This window comes from Chiloscyllium punctatum, chromosome 39 (assembly GCF_047496795.1).
Source record: "Chiloscyllium punctatum isolate Juve2018m chromosome 39, sChiPun1.3, whole genome shotgun sequence".
NCBI classification, from domain to species: domain Eukaryota; kingdom Metazoa; phylum Chordata; class Chondrichthyes; order Orectolobiformes; family Hemiscylliidae; genus Chiloscyllium; species Chiloscyllium punctatum.
Genome location: NC_092777.1, coordinates 31,320,224 through 31,338,259, shown reverse-complemented (window position 1 = coordinate 31,338,259; position 18,036 = coordinate 31,320,224). Strand labels below are relative to the sequence as shown.

Sequence of the window (18,036 nt, the reverse complement as noted above, 5' to 3'; positions counted from 1 at the left end):
TTGCGGAAGGCGGAAAGGGGTGGGGAGGGAAATATATCCCTGGTGGTGGGGTCTTTTTGGAGGTGGTGGAAATGTCGGCGGATGATTTGGTTTATGCGAAGGTTTGTAGGGTGGAAGGTGAGCACCAGGGGCGTTCTGTCCTTGTTACGGTTGGAAGGGTGGGGTCTGAGGGCGGAGGTGCGGGATGTGGACGAGATGCGTTGGAAGGCATCTTTAACCACATGGGAAGGGAAATTGCGGTCTCTAAAGAAGGAGGCCATCTGGTGTGTTCTATGATGGAACTGGTCCTCCTGGGAGCAGATATGACAGAGGCGGAGAAATTGGGAATACGGGATGGCATTTTTGCAAGAGATAGGGTGGGAAGAGGTGTAATCCAGGTAGGTGTGGGAGTCGGTGGGTTTGTAAAAAATGTCAGTGTCAAGTCGGTCGTCACTAATGGAGATGGAGAGGTCCAAGAAGGGGAGCGAGGTGTCAGAGATGGTCCAGGTAAATTTAAGGTCAGGTTGGAATGTGTTGGTGAAGTTGATGAATTGCTCAACCTCCTTGCGGGAGCACAAGATGGCTCCAATGCAGTCATCAATGTAGCGGAGGAAGAGGTGGGGAGTGGTGCCGCTGTAATTACGGAAGATCAACTGTTCTACAAAGAGACAGGCATAGTTGGGGCCAATACGTGTGCCTATGGCTACAACTTTGGTCTGGAGGAAGTGGGAGGGTTCAAAGGAGAAATTGTTAAGGGTGAGGACCAGTTCAGCCAAACGAATGAGAGTGTTAGTAGAAGGGTACTGTTCGGGACGTCTGGAGAGGAAAAAATGGAGGGCTTGGAGGCCCTGGTCATGGCGGATGGAGGTGTAGAGGGATTGGATATCCATGGTAAAGGTGAGGCGTTGGGGGCCGGGGAAACGGAAGTCCTGGAGGAGGTGGAGGCCGTGGGTGGTGTCTTGAACGTATGTGGGGAGTTTCTGGACTAGGGGGGATAGGACAGTGTCGAGGTATGTAGAGATGAGTTCAGTGTCTCAGCATGCTCCTGCCCCAATGGGTCGGCCAGGGTGGTCAGGCTTGTGGATCTTGGGAAGAAGGTAGAACCGGGCAGTGCGGGGTTCCCGGACTATGAGGTTGGAAGCTGTGGGTGGGAGATCTCCTGAGGTGATGAGGTTCTGTATGGTCTGGGAGATGATGGTTTGGTGATGGGGGGTGGGGTCATGGTCGAGGGGGCAGTAGGAAGAGGTGTCCTCGAGTTGGCATTTGGCTTCAGCGGTGTAGAGGTCAGTGCACCAGACTACCACTGCGCCCCCTTTATCCGCTGGCTGAATGGTGAGGTCGGGATTGGAACAGAGGGATTGGAGGGCTGCGCGTTGTGAGGGTGAGAGGTTGGAGTGGGGGAGGGGGGGTCAACAGATTGAGGCTGTTAATGTCCCGGCGGCAGTTGGAAATGAAGAGGTCAAGGGCAGGTAATAGGCCAGCGCAGGGTGTCCAGGTGGATGCAGTGTGTTGGAGGTGGGCGAAGGGGTCCTCGGAAGGTGGGCGTGAGTCCTGATTGTGAAAGTAACGATGGCCTGCTCATATTTCCTGTCTGGATATTAGTGGTGGTGCCTGGGCAGAAGGCACTCCAAAGGTTGTTGCATTGGCATTGCATGTCACAGAGCATGTCTTGATACATGCTTCGCCCACCACATGTCCCATTGGAGGTGGATGTGGATGAAAAACCTTGTGGCCCCCTCATTTCTATGTTGACATCTTAGCCATCTCATGGCACCCTTGACCACTGAAGCATAGCTGGTGTCCACCCCATGCTTCATTAAAGCTTTTATGACACTGAAGATTTGATGCCACAGAGTACTTCATGTGTTCGGTGCAAGTTAGTACTGTTCCTGTATGTACTTGGAGTGATGTCATAAATATACACTCTATAAAAATGGCCACCTTCTCAGTGAAGACACTTATAGACCTTATGCACAGAATTATTGTGAAATACAAAAGATGATAGATTCCTCAGTTCTTATTCCCTAACTCCAATTTACTTTAGGTAAGATCAACTTTGGCACATATCTCAAACAGATTCCTCACATGTCCTGTTGAGAAGCCTAGAGTCTGTTCTTCATTCTCCAGAACCCATTCTGCCTTGCCTCAAATTTTCCCACTCTGACAGAGCATGTGCTTTGTTCTCTGCCATCCTCTCTCATAACACACACAGATTCACAGAGGTGAGGACATCTACATTGGTGGAGGATGTATAAATAAAACATGGTGGTGCATGCCCCAGGGTGGTTCATGGGGATGTTATGATTGTTGTGTGGGCTTTTGTTCTTTTGAGGCTGACCCAGTGTAATTCAAATGAGAGGAGATTATGAGAGAGTGGAATATTTGACAGATACGTATAATGGTAAGTACAAAATTAAATGTCAGCTTAGGAATTGATGAATTATTGCACAGGGAGCAATGTCAATCAACCTGGACATGAAGATATTGAGATTTCACCTTGTCTAAGACCTGTTTCTTATAAGCACAGCCATTCTGTCCAGGTCAAGGGCCACCTTCACAAAATACATTAGCAGTGCTAGCTGTGGCACCTCTCAATTACTTTCAATTCCTGTTTAGCCTGCAAGGTGAAGAATGATGCCATGAACACAATGCCTCTTTTCCTTACCACACATTGTAGGAGTCTGCACTCCAGCCTGCAATCTGTTCTGACCTATGCTTATTTGTTACAAAGGCTGCTGGGCACCTCACTCCTATGTTCAGAAGAATCCCATGCACCCTGATGATTGTTCTCTTTTTAATACTCTAATGGTTGCTCACCAGGATGCAGTCCAAATTTGTGCTCACCTTTCCATAGCTGTGAAGGTCACTGAAATACAAAGACACTGTACCCAGCTGCTCCTCAGCACGTCTGTACTCTTGACTCATGATCCACCTCTCTCCATGCCTTCTTGGTGAGTCTTTGCAGGCTTTCTGTTGTTACTGGGAAAAAGCAGGATGCTTCTTCTATCTGTCATCACTTCTGGTAACATCGCCAGTGTGCGATCTGGTGAAGGTAGTGGTTGTGCTACAGCAGGTTTTCGGTATTGCCCATGGCAGGAGGATTCTTCTTTCACATTGTCCTTTGTTCGGCATCCTCCATCGACCCATGGCCAAATGGTTACATTAACAATGGCCTGCATGTCAAACTGGGCTAACCAGCGTCTTAATCCCACCTCCACTTGCATCCACCATTTCTAATTGGACAGTGAGTAAGAGCCTTGGCCACCAATATGCAAACTGTCATCACATGAGATTGAAGGCTGCCACCAATACCAACAAACAGCAACTCGTATGCATTGCACGGTTGACGCTGGCAACCAGAAATTAACATAACATTGAGGTCCTGGCCTAGATATTGAAATTCTGTCGTGTATTACACAAATTATTTCAAGAAAAAACATTTGACTAGAACAATTCTGCTTGGAAACATTTTGATTCTGAATTTTCAGCCTCTGTTTTACTTACATCATCCCATTGTCTCTCTCTCTCTCTATCTTTGGATATCAATTCCTCTCTATTTTTACTGAAAAAGTACTGTGGACTATGACTTTAAATTATACATACTAAATAAAATGTGCTATACCACTTCTTGACACCATTCATTCATGTAGAAAGGAAATTAACTATGCTGGAAATACTCAGAGCAGGCAGTACCTGTGCATAGACAAGCAGAATTAATTTTTCAGGTGAATATTTTTTGAGCAGTACCTGCCTTTATCATATGTCTTCTAACTCATTGAGGATATAAAATGTTATTACGTACATTATTGTAACCACCAGCTTTGCATCTGTATGTACCACAGTTATGACTGGCACCTTCTGTTGTCAACCTTAAGTGAAGAACATTCAACCCTTCCGCCCTGAAAATACAGTCAGCTATTCTGATTATTTCAAGTTACCACAAGCTTACACCGGGGTTCTTCTTCTCAAAGAGCTCTTGCTCAATTAATGAAATTTCAACAGGAGATTGGGATCGCTGTGGGGTGCGCACTCCATCTATCACCTCGTTCAGGAGCTGGTTAATTATGGTCATCTTTTCTTTATTCTCAAGTTCTTCCTGAAGTGGAGAAAGAGAGAAGAAAAGAATAGGCAACAATTCTGAAGGATGCGAAAATCCACCACTCGAGTTCTCTAACATGCTTGATTACAAGATTCAGGAATTGCTGAAACACAATCAGAAATTACAGTGAAAGTTACAGTGCATTTATTTTTCAAAAAAGGAACACATCAATATTTTCAAAAATGAGAATCCTCAAAGTGGCTCAGACAAGGTTGTGCAACAACAGCAAATAATTCTGAGCTCTGAGACAATTTCATGTCAAGATTTAACCTGTCATACTTGTGATATAAAGAACAAAGAATATCAGGATCTCACAAATAGACTTCATCAAAACAATAAATGGCATTTGCATATTTTATCGAAGACAATTTATAGTTCATTGGCTGATTCTGGCATTCAATTGCTATCAATCCTATATCGTCTACAATTTGATAATTTATAATAAGACATTGGTCAATGTCTATTCACAGGGATGCAGCACACAACGCCACTCCACTTCAACTCATTTGACATTCAAGGCACCTCCTATCCACAATCACAGCTTTCTGTTTCTTAAGTATTGTTTATTGTGAGGAGCTTTCTGATGCCTTCTGCATGTTGAAGCACATCATATGTACTCTTGTGGTAGGTAAGCACTAGATTAGCTTCGACAGACATTTCTCAAATGTGTACACAGAGTTACAGAATTATTGCAACAGAGGAGGGGATCATTAGGATCACAGAATCCATGTCAGTTCTCTACATAGCCATAATGGTATCACTTTCCGACTGTATTCCTGTAGTCCAAATGTTCCTTCAAAGGTGCACACAATTTATTTTTGAAAATGTTAATCGTCTCCACTTCCATCAACTTCAAAGGCATCATTTACCATTCTCTGCACAAAAAAAGCTTCTCTGTCACATTCACATCTCTTCCCCAAAATCTTAAATCAGACCCTAACTCCTTGTTCCATTAGCTACTGGTAACAAACTTTTTCAATCTAACTCATCAATTTCATTTGGAGTCTATAAGGCTAACTAACTCATCTTACAAGATTGGAAGGTGCAGGCTAAAGAGCTTTGATGAGTTGACACAGCACATCTCGTGGATGGTACACCACTGGATTGTGGAATTTCTAGTGTGGAGGCAGGCGGTTCAGCCCACTGGGTTCACAACAGCCCACTGAGGGGCGTCCCACCCAGACTCACCTCCCCTTCCCTATCGCCTTGCATTTCCAATGGCTTATCCATCAACCTGTATATCCCTGTGACACTGTGGGGCAGTTTGGCATGGCTGGTGCATTTGACCTGTGGGGCTTTACGCTGTGGGGACGGGGGCCCACTTGGGCACAGAGGGAGTGTGCAGGCTCTGTGCGGGCGATCACCCAGGGGAGTCTTGGGCCTGGATCTCTGGTGCTGTGATGCCAGCTATGCTAGCCACTGAGCCACCGTGCCACCACAATGTGGCTGGTCCAGTTCAGTTCCTGATCAATGGTGAGGATGTTAATTGTGGCTTGATAATGGGTAAAGGGGCAATAGTTATATTCCCTCTTGTTGGAGATAGTCACTGCCTTGAGTTTGTGGCATAAATGTTACTGGCCCCTTATGAACTGAATGTTATCTTGCTGCAAATGGACGCTGTTTGTTCCAGTATCTGTGGAATCACGAATGGTGCTGAGCATTATGCAATTATCAGTGAACATCCCCACTTCTAACGTTATAGTGAATGGAAGGTTATTGATGAAACAGCAGGGAGTGACTGGGCCTGTCCTGAAAAACTTCTGACCTCCAACAACCCTAACCATCTCCCTTTTGAATTAGGCATGACTCCAGCCAGTTTCGAGTTTAGCCTGTGCTTCTCATTGATTCCGGTTTTGCTCAGGCTGCCTGATGCCACACTCTTATTGAACGCAGCCTTGACATCAAATGCAGTCACTCTCACCTCACCTCTGCTTTTTTGTTGATGTTTGTACCAAGGCTGTAATGACAGCAGGAACTGAATGGCCCTGGCGGAACCCAAATTGAGTGCCAGTTTGCTGGCAGCTCCATTGCAAGTGGCATTGGGTGGTACCGTTGACAACACCTGCCATTATCTTGTTGACCGTTGAGAGTAGACTGAGAGGGTGGCGAATGGCTTGGTTGGATTTGTCCTCCTTTTCATACACAGCACCAGACTGGACACATTGTTGGGACAGATGCCACTATTGTAGCTTTAATATAATGGTTTAACTCAGGTGTGGTTAATTCAAGGGCATATGATTGATGGAAAGTTGTCAGGGCCGTTGCAATACATCCTACCCTCAGTTTGTATGGATATCAAATGGAGTGAATCAGTTTGGTTGATGGTACTTCTGATGCTGGGAAGTTCAGGGGGAGGCCAAGATAGATCATTCACTTGGCCTTGTGGGCAGAAGGATAGATGTAAATGCTTCAGCCTTATCTTTCGCACTGATGTGCTGGGCTTCTCTACCATTGGGATATTTATGGAGCCTCCACCTCCTGCAAATTATTTAATTGCCCAGCACGACTGGATGTTCAGGAAATTACAGAGCTTAGGGTCCAATCAGTTAGTTGCCGACCTGTGGAACCAATCTGAAGCCCATCTAACCTACACTATTGCATTCTTGTCCATATGCCTATCCAATACCCTTAAAGTTGGCAGGTCTACTAGTGTTGCAGGCAGTGCTTTTCACATCCCTACTACTCTCCGAGTAAAGAAACTATCTCTGACATCTGTCCTATATCTATCACCCCTCAATTTAAAGTTATGTCTCCTCATGTGCTAGCCATCGCCATCCCAGGAAAAGGGCTCTCACTGTCTATCCTATCTAACCCTCTGATTATCTTATATGTCTCAATTAAGCCGCCTCACAACCTTCTTCTTAACAAACAGCCTCAAGTCCCTCAGCCTTTCCTCATAAGACCTTTCCTCCATACCAGGCTATATCCTAGTAAATCTCCTCTGAACCCTTTCCAAAGCTTCCACATCCTTCCTATAATGCGATGACCAGAACTGTACACAATACTGCAAATATGGCCTCACCAGAGTTTTATACAACTGCACCATGATCTCGTGGTTCCGAAATACAATCCCTCTACCAATAACAACTAACACACCGTATGGCTTCTTAATAACCTTATCAACCTGTGTAGTAACTTTCAATGATCTATGTACCTGGACACCGAGATCTCGGTGCTCACCTACATTACCAAGAATCTTACCATTAGCCCAGTACTCTACGTTTCTGTTACTCCTTCCAAAGTGAATCACCTCACACTTTTCCGCATTAAACTCCATTTGCCACCTCTCAGCCCAGTTCTGCAGCTTATTTATGTCTCTCTATAACCTACAACATTCTTTGTCACAATCCACAACTCTACTGACCTTAGTGTCATCTGCAAATTTACTAAACCATCCTTCTATGCCCTCACCCAGGTCATTTATATAAATAACAAACAATAGTGGACCCAGATCAGATCCTTGCAATACCCCACTAGTAGCTCCAGGATGAATATTTCCCATCAACCACCACCCTTTGTCTTCTTTCAGCTAGCCAATTTCTGATCCAAACTGCTAAGTCACCCTCAATCGCATGTGGCTCCTGTGCTCGACAACTTCTTCCCTGCCTGACTGGTACATACTATTCAAGGACCTGCAGTAGCTGGTCCTTGAACAAGCTCCACATTTCAATTGTGCCCATCCCCTGCAGTTTCCTTCCCCATCCTATGCATCCTAAATCTTGCCTTATCGCATTGTAATTGCCTTTACCCCAGCTATAACTCTTTCCCTGCGGTATATACCTACCCTTTTCCATCACTAAAATAAACATAACTGAATTATGGTCACTATCACCAAAGTGCTCACCAATCTTCAAATCTAACACCTGGCTGGGTTGATTACCCAGTACCAAATCTAACGAGACCTCACTCCTGTTGGCCTGTCTACATACTGTGTCAGGAAACCCTCCTGCACACATTGGACAAAAACGGACCCATCTAAAGTACTTGAACTATAGTAGAGTCATAGCATAGAGATGTACAGCATGGAAACACACCCTTTGGTCCAATCCGTCCATGCCGACCAGATATCCCACCCCAATCTAGTCCCACCTGCCTGCACCTGGCCCATATACCTCCAAACCCTTCCTATTCATATATCCATCCAAATGCCTCTTAAATGTTGCAATTGTACCAGCCTCCACCACATCCTTTGGCAGCTCATTCCATACATGTACCACCCTCTGTGTGAAAAAGTTGCCCCTTAGGTCTCTTTTATATCTTTTCCCTCTCACCCTAAACCTATGCCCTCTAGTTCTGGACTCTCTGACCCCAGGGAAAGGACTTTGTCTATTTATCCTATCTATGCTCCTTATAATTTTGTAAACCTCTATAAGGTCACCCCTCAGCCTCCGACGCTCCAGGGAAAACAGCCCCAGCCTGTTCAGCCTCTTCCTGTAGCTCAGATCCTCCAACCCTGGCAACATCCTTGTAAATCTTTTCTGAACCCTTTCAAGTTTCACAACATCTTTCCGATAGGAAGGAGACCAGAATTGCACGCAATATTCCAACAGTGGCCTAACCAATGTCCTGTACAGCCGCAACATGACCTCCCAATTCCTGTACTCAATACTCTGACCAATAAAGGAAAGCATACCAAACGCCTTCTTCACTATCCTATCTACCTGCGACTCCACTTTCAAGGAGCTATGAACCTGCACTCCAAGGTCTCTTTGTTCAGCAACACTCCCTAGGACCTTACCATTAAGTGTATAAGTCCTGCTAAGATTTGCTTTCCCAAAATGAGTCCTGCTAAGATTTGTTTTCCCAAAATGAATAAGCTCCACATTTCAATTGTGCCCATCCTCTGCAGTTTCCTTCCCAATCCTATGCATCCTAAATCTTGCCTAATCGCATTGTAATTGCCTTTCCCCCAGCTATAACTCTTTCCCTGCGGTATATACCTATCCTTTTCCATCACTAAAAAAAACATAACTGAATTATGGTCACTATCACCAAAGTGCTCACCTATCTTCAAATCTAACACCTGGCTGGGTTGATTACCCAGTACCAAATCTAACGAGACCTCACTCCTGTTGGCCTGTCTACGGACTGTGTCAGGAAACTCCCAGTTAATATTTGGAAAGCTAAAGTTCCCCATAACAACTACTCTGTCACTCTTGCTCCTATCATGGATTATCTTTGCTATCCAAATCTCTACATCTCTGGAACTATTTGGAGGCTTTGGATGTAGGTTTGCTCACTGAGCTTGAAGGTTCATTTCCAGACGTTTTGACACCCTGCTAGGTAACATCTTCAGTGGGCCTCAGGCAAAGCACTGCTGAAAATTCATGCTTTCTATTTATATGTTTGGGTTTCTTTGTGTTGGGGATGTCATTTCCTCTTCTTCTCAAATCTTCTCAAAACTCGCTACTATTTGGAGGTCTATAGAAAACTCCCAACAGGGTAACCTCTCCTTTCCTGTTTCCAATCTCAGCCCATATTACCTCAGTAGAGGCGTCCTCAAACGTCCTTTTTGCAACCGTAATGCTGTCCTTGACTAAAGTGCCACGACAACCCCTCTTTTACCATTTTCTCTGTTCTTACTGAAACATCTAAATCCCAGAACCTGCAATAACCATTCCTGTCTCTGCTCTCCCCATGTCTCCGAAATGGCCACAACATTGAAATCTCAGGTACCAACCCATGCTGTAAGTTCATCCACCTTAATCCGGATGCTCCAGGCGTTGAAGTAAACACACGTCAAACCAACTTCTTGCCTGCCGGTGCCTTCTTGTGATCTTGAAATCTTAGGTCTGACTTCACTACTCTCATCTTTCCATATACTCGAACTACAATTTTAGTTCCCATCCCCCTGCTGAATTAGTTTAAACCAACCCAAGGAGCATTAGCAAATTTCCCAGGATGTTGGTACCCCTCTGGTTCAGGTGAAGACCATCCTGTTTGGAAAGGTCCCACCTACTCCAGAAAGAGCCCCAAATATCCAGGAATCCAAAACCTTCCCTCCTGCACCATGGCTGTAGCCACGTGTTCAACTCCTCTCACTCCCTATTCCTCACTTTGCTAGCACATGGCATGGGTAACAAACCAGAGATAACAACTGTTTGTTCTAGCTCTAAGCTTCCACCTCACACTTCTCTATATTTCTGTTACTTGTCTGCCTGTTTTCTTGCCTTATGTCCTGTTACATTGATTGGGCATTCTTGGTATCAGCAAAACCTCCAAGTCTGGTATCACAGGCAAATTTTAAAATTTATTCTGAATTCCAATATCCAAGTCATTCATATATCAAATAAACAATGGCCCTTAAATAAAACTAAAGTACTATGGTTGCTGGATTTCATAAATAAAAAATGTCTACCATCCTTCAGTCTGAAATACATCCATTTACCAAATGCAATTTCCCATCCCTGTACAATTTTGTTTACCCAAGCTTACACTGACCTCTCCTCTTTCCATCAGCCTCAGTTTTGCAAATCAGTCTTCAATGGGCAACTTTAGTGAAAAGATTTCTTAAAATCCATATGGATAATTCATACAGATTCCCTTTATCAACTTTCCCTGTTGATTATATACAGACACAAAATTTACAAACCTGCGCTGGTTCCCCATAATTAATTGAAACCTCAGTAAGTGTCTATAGATTGTTTTCTCCTACTGTTGTTTCTAAAACATTACCCAGCACTGATGTCAAACTGACAGACTTGCACCTTCTTGCACAGTCTTTCATAACTTCTGTTATTTTGCTTGGTACAGTCGAGAAAGAGAGAGAGAAAGCGAGTGCAGTGGCCAGTCGCTGGAGATTAGCTGCATGTCTGCTTTGCTTAACATCAGGAATACTGAGGTTTATGGTGCAATGTCAAGGTTTGGCAATATTACATCAACCTCTATAACCAAACTCACCTTGAGTTCACTTCAGCACTTAATCAGAAATCATCGCTATAATCATTCAACACGTGCACAGTCCCATATCCAATCCTTGACTTTTCCAGGTACATATAACACTATAACGCAGGATCTCCCGATTAGGTGTGATAAGCAATGTTCAAAAGAGCTTAATTAGAGGGAATTGCTCTGAGAGTCCTCAATATTAACTTTTCACAGAGGAAGTCGAACAAAACCAAGTTTATCAAATACTGGAAAGTAATTCTCCTGCTAATCACTATCTATTGCTCTATCCCAACTGGTAACTATAACTGAAACCACTTGGCAAAGTGGGAAACGTCAATATCCATTAGCATGCTCAGGTACAACAATGGGCATATCTGAAAATTGAGGTATGAATCTGGTGAAATTTCAGCACAGGACACTAAGCATGTCAACTGTAGAAGTAGGGTGAATTAGACAAAAATAAGTGATCTTGCAGTTAATGGTTTAGATCCAAGTTCTAAAGTTCAGCCATTTACAATGTGAAAAACTGTCACCATCAACAACAGTTTGCCTTTGATTTAAGTACGGTGTATAATCAGGGTTGGGAGTTTCTGCCATTGACCTTCATGGGACTGAAGGAGCAAATCCTCAATGAACAGATCTTTGAGCAAAAGGAGCAGGATATCCCATGAAATAATGGATTCAGGAGTGCAGGATTTACTTCCTTTTCTTTCTTTCTCTACCACATTATGAGAGTGATGGGACACAAAGTATCATAGACTTAATGGACAATTTGTCACCATTCTGAATGACTGTGAGCAGGTCCTAGTGGTCAGATTGTTCAATGTCACAGTGCTTCAGAAGGAGAGCTTCAGAATGTCTTTTCACACATGCTCTTTGCCCTTCCCTAGAACCTCAGCTATTTGAGAGTTGAAAGAACAGGAACCGGCTTGGGAGATATGTGTTGAGGACATCAAACTGATTTTGCAGAAGATTTGCCTGAGTGTTGTGGATGTAGTTTCATGAAGGACACGAGAGGTGTAATCTTCTCAGCCCGAACATTGTGAGAATTGCAAGATAGTTAGGAAAAAAAGGGTGAGATGGGAAGTGATGAGATTCTCAACATTGAAAGCAGATCAGTCCAGAGAGTTATTTTGAGTCAGTTGGGAAATTGCTCAGAGATCAGTCAAGCATCTGATAGCGCATCAGTCAAAGTGTTCCAACTAAAGTCAACCAAATGGTTAGTCCATGGTCAGTCCTGGGGTCATCTGAATGAAATTCAAAGAGAGGATTATCAGGGCCACAGCTGTAGGTGTCAATTTGGGGAAGTCAGTTGTGGGGATTTAAGGGGAAATTCAGCATATGGGGGGGGGAAATGATAAATTATGATTGGAGATCATAAATTACTGCAGGAGGAGCAATCAACAATGCTTACAACCCCGTTTGCTTCAACACAGCACAGCATGATGGTTGGCAAATCTAAACTATAGGCTACCTATGGCAATGGGGAAAGAGTAGCATGGCTGTGGGCAGGGTTGTAAAATGGGATGAGGCTAAGGATGGGTAACCTGTGTAGTTCAGTTCTTGCTTGATCAGGTGAACAGCTGAGTGGTGGTGCAGGGAATCCTGAGAGGTCTTGGCAGTGGTGAGTACTTCTGTGCAGCGAGAGAGAAGATAGGGCAAGAGGTATGTGTGTAGTTAATGAAGTGAGAATAGTAAAGAATCTTTCACAGAATAGCCTGAGAAATGACTCTTCATAAAATTCACCAAAATTCACACTTAACGATTTCTGGGTAAAATTCAGTTCTAGCATTTGGTCGACAATTCTTCTTTTGGATCTGGAAGATGTGGTAGACGTGCTGTTTACAGAATTTTTCCACAGAATTTTTACCTATTACTGATACACACAGTCAGGTCTCACTGCAGGAAAGCAGTGTAAAGATGTTGCAGTCATTTCTTGTATAGTACGACAGTCGCATTCCTGTGCGACCCTGCGCTATACAAGAATTGTGCAATACAAATAAAACTAAAAGTGTTGGTGGTAGCCAAACATGTTTTAAAAATTCATGCTTGAGAAACAGTGTCCCCTATTCGTCAATCGTGTTACAGTGAATTCGCATTGATGAAATGTGCGTTATAGCAGAATGACCTGTATTCAAGCTGTAACCGCTGGTAATGGATTCTGCATTTACGCTGAATAGTCCTGATAGAATTTTATAAGTTTCTATGACATTTCATCTCACGCTTCTAAGCTCCAGTGAATTCAGGCCTAGCCAATTTAGTCTCTCTTCAAATATCAGCTCTGCCATTCCAGGAATCAGTTTGAGAAACATTTGCTGCATTCCCTCTATAGACAAATATCATTTCTCAGATAAGGACACCAAAACTACACATAACACACCGGAACTGTCTCACTAAGGCCCAGTAAGTTTCAGCAAGACATCCCTGCTTGGATCCACTCACTATGAAGACTAAAGCACTATTTGTCTCCTACACCTGCATACTTACTTTCAGAAACTGATGTACAAGGACAACCAAGTCTTCCCTCCTTTTCCAAAGGATTGCTATTCAGGTAATAATCTACATTTCTGTTTTTGCTAGGAAAATGGATAACCTCAAATTTAAGCACATTATACTTCATCTCCCACACATTTTCCCACACCCTGAACTTGTCTGAATCACACTGAAACATCTCTGCATCCTTCTCAGATTTCACCTTCCCACCAAGCTGTGTGTCATCTGCAAACTTGGGAGATATTATATTTACTTTCCTCATCTAAATGTTTGCAATATATATTGCAAATCACTGGGATCCAAACAGTGATCCCTGTTGTACCCCACTTGTCATTATCTGTAATTCTGAAAATGACACATGTATAGCTTCTCCTTGTATTCTGTCTACCATCAAGTTCTCTTTTCATGTCTGTACACTACCCAATCCCATGCACTTTCCTAGATTACATGCTAATCTTTAATGTGGCACTTTTCCAAAAGCCTTTTAAAAGTCCAAATAAATCACATTCACTGGTTCACCCTCATCAACTCTACTAGTTATATTCTCAAAACATTCCAGTAGATTTTATAAGCATGATTTTCTTTTCGTAAATCCATGCTGACTCTGTCTAATCCTGTTATTGTTTTCCAATGCTCTATTATTAAACATTTTATAATGGATTCTAGTAATTTCCCCATTTACAATGTCAGGGTAACTGGTCTATAATTTCCTGTTGTTTCTTTACTCTTTTTTTAAGTAGTAGGGTTATATTAACTACCTTCCAATCCATAGCAAATCTTCAGAGACAACAGAATCTTGCAAGATGACCAGCAATGCAAATATTATTTCTAAGTATTCTGTGATGATAGATTATTGACCTCTGGGGATTCGTTAGCCTTTAATCTCTTCAATTTGCCCAACACCATTTCCTTACTAATTCTGATTTCTTTCAGTTTCTCACTAGTTCTTGTGTTCCCTACAATTTTTGGTACATTCTTTGTGTTCTGCTTTGTGAAGACAGAACTAAAATATGTATTTAATCTATCTGCCATCTCCTTGTTTCCCATTACAACTTCCCTTATTTCTGATTGTAAGGAACGTAGATTTGTCTCATGTTATCTTTTACTTGTCACATACTTATAGAAGTTTTTACAATTTCTATGCCCCCTGAAAGCTTACTTTTGTACTCTATTCTTCCCTTCTAAATCAATCCCTTTGTCCACCCAAATAATGCCTCATAAGCCTACTCAGCAAAGCAAGAGAAAGTGTTGTTCAAGTGTTAACAAATAGCATTTATTTACCAAATAGCTGCTCACTAATGCTCAGTCTGAGTTCTGTCAGGACCACTTGGCTCTAGTCTTCATTACAGCCTTGGTTTAAACATGCATAAAAGAGGCAAGATGAGATTGGCTCTCTTTGACCATGTTTGGCAGCATAATACCATAAGAAATTTGATGTCAATTAAATCAGGTTGAAATCTTCCACTGATATTTAACACAAAGAAAGATGTTGGAGGCCAATCACCGCAGCTCCAGGACATTGATGCAGATGTTTCTAAGGGTAGTGAATTAGGGACAGCCAATTTCATAGTTCTCATCAATGACATTTTTTCCATTGATAAGATCATATAATTGCACAATGTTCAGGTATTTTTCTAACTTCCCAGGTAATGAACTAGTAGTGCCTGTCTACATGTAGCAAGAACTGAATATACAGATTTATGCTGATAAATGGCATGTAACGTTTGTGTAATATGAGTGCTAGGCAATGATCATTGCTCTAACAACCTCTCTTGACATTCAACGGTGCTACTATCACTAAATACACCAACCTCAACATTCTGGGATTATCATTGACCAGAAACTTAACTAGGCCAGCTATTTAAATATTGTGGCCACAACAGCAGGTTATTGATTGGATATTCTGTGATAAATATCACATCTCTTGACTTCCTAAAGCTTGTTCACCACTGACAATACATAAAGCAGAAATGTGATGAAATACTCTTCACTCACCTGGATGAGTACAGCTTCAGTAACACTCAAAAAGCCCAACACAATTCAAGTCAAAACAGCCCACTTGATTAATACTTACTTATCACCTTAAATATTCACTCTTTCCACTATTATCAATGTCCATTTTTGACACACAGTGATAGCAGTGTGTATTATCTACAAGATTCACTGCAGCAAATCAAAAAGGGTTCTTTAATAGCACTTTCCAAACCTCAACTTCTACCAGTTGGAAGGCAAGGCCGCAAGAGAACATCAACACCTGCAAATTCCCCACCAAGCCACATACCATCCTGACTTAGAACCATATTGCTTTTCCTTCACTGTCAAAGTGCCAGATACCTCTCCCTAACAGCACAGTGGATGTATCTATACCACATGACCTGCAATAATGACTAAACACAACTTTCTCAAAGGTAATTATAGATGGGTTAAAAAAATTCCTACTAGTGAAACTCCTCACTTATGAATGATTAAAAAAGATAGAATAGATATGAGCTTCGTCACTGAGCTCTTTTAAGCACTCTCCTGCAGAGTGGAGGAGTGATGCGCTGCTAATCCCAGGAGGAAGGCTAGTGATAAAGGAAGTTGAAAAGTAAACTCATCTCAGAAAATTTGCATACCTCACACATTTCTTTTACACCCTCTCTCAACCAGAACCCGAAATGCTGACTCTTCCTGCTGACCTAAGCTGGCCTTGCAGGTGATGCTGTCACTGGCAGTGCATTGATCAATGAGGTCATTGATCATGAGCACCAACGAGTCAAAGCAGAGGTCAGAGCAACCTGTTGCTATCGCTGCTGAAACTACAGTGATTATATGACAAAGAAGTATGAGAGGCAGGAAATGTAAAGCTTTATAGAGAGTAAGAGAGTAAGAGAGTGGGCCAGTGTGGGGAAATGGGAGAGAGTGAGCCCAACATGGAGGAGAGCAAGCCCAGAGTGGTAAACAGCGAGCCCAGTGTGACAGCATCTGTGGCAGTATTGAGCAGGGAGAAACTGAACCAAGCGGGAAGGAAATTGAGCCAGGATGGGAGAGAGACAGCCCAGTGTAGCAGCAAAAGAGGTCCTCCAGCATCTATGGTGGTGGCAAGAGCAGGCAGCCTGAGATCTCCCAGCATCTGTGGTCACATCAAGCACGGGGACATTGACCCCAGCACAAAGGAGATTGAATCTTGTGAGGAGTGCAAGCATGGCTAAGCACTTAAGAAAGACTTTAATGTTGAACTTTTAACTATACAGAGGAACCTTGATTATCCGAATGAGATGAGCGGGCACTATTTCATTCGGATAATTAATTTTTCAGTTAATTGATTTCCTCTGGGGCTCGGAGTTTTCTGTGAAGTCTGCTCCCCGTTCAGGAGACTAGGCAGCAGCACACTGCACGTGAGCCCCTGCCCTCCAGCCCACCCAACTAAGTCCAACACTATCCCCACCCGCCCCCAACCATTCCCACCCCACCCCATCCGCCCCAGCTCCCAACCCCATTCAATACCACCCCCCCCACCCACTCCCAATCCCATCCAACACTGCACCCAGTCTGCACCCACCCCAACCCCATCCAACACCAACTCCCGCCCGCCCCTGCGCGCCCCCCCCCCCCCCACTCCGCCAGAGCAGCTGGACTGGACACCAACAGTAAGACTGCTGCTGCATTTGTGGTGTAAGTCTCCAAATAGCAAGCGTATATATATATATATGTAATATATATACACACACACACACACACACTGCAACAGTTTGACAGGTTCTACTTTTGCCCTGTATAGGACAATGTTGGAGAGTATCTGGGGATGGGAGGTTTAGGGTTCCCTATATAGAACTCCAGAGGAAGTGTGGGGGAGAGAGGGAGGACTAGAGGTCAGTCATTTAGAGACGATGCTTGGATTATCCAGGACTGTTCTTGGCAGCATTTCAGGGAGCCAAGTTCATTGTTAATCATTGTACCTGTAAACAAAAGACGTGATCAGGGTTGAAACTGCTTTTTGATGTTGTAATGTTTCTATTGGGAACTTAAGATCTCCTTCGAATAATCTTAAATTTAGATAATTGATATTCGAATAATCGAGGTTCCTCTGTATTTCATTATTTTTCTACTTTGTACCTAAGATTTCGTATCTAGGAATGTTTGTATCTAAGACGGAACCAGGAATGGCAACATCATGCACTTTTCTGTACTCCGATATCCCTGTACTTGAATACGTGTGATAATAAAATTTAAAACTAAATCTTATAGTTCAAAAGCTATAGAAAGGGAGGTTTTTGATATTTGTTAATCCGCAAAAATTAAATGCACTACTTTGCATTATTTCTGCATGTTTCCCAGCTTTGAATGCTGCAAGTTGGTTCTGATTTTTATTTGGTGCGAAATGTGAAGATGTAAACTGACTGAGACCAATTGGTGATGTTCGAACCACCTGATGGATGCTTCAGGATTACATTTGTGAGGTGAGTAGAGGTAAAGGTGGAAGGTGATGATCATGGGATGCTATAGTGATCTAGGTCTAAGTGGGTTTTTAAAATTTCATTCACAGGATGTGCCTGTCGCTAGTCAGGCCAGCACTCATTGTCCATCCCTAATTACCT

The 18,036-nt window shown here is 43.1% G+C and overlaps 1 protein-coding gene across 1 annotated transcript in view; it reads right to left on the bottom strand.

Annotated features, from left to right (window-relative positions):
- The window catches only part of mycbpap (mycbp associated protein), a 93,105-nt gene that overhangs the window by 31,708 nt on the left and 43,361 nt on the right, over positions 1–18,036 (bottom strand). Inside the window, exon 13 of the mRNA XM_072558381.1 lies at positions 3,929–4,075. Within this exon, the coding sequence (XP_072414482.1) occupies positions 3,929–4,075 (147 nt within the window). The remainder of the gene's footprint in view (positions 1–3,928; positions 4,076–18,036) is intronic.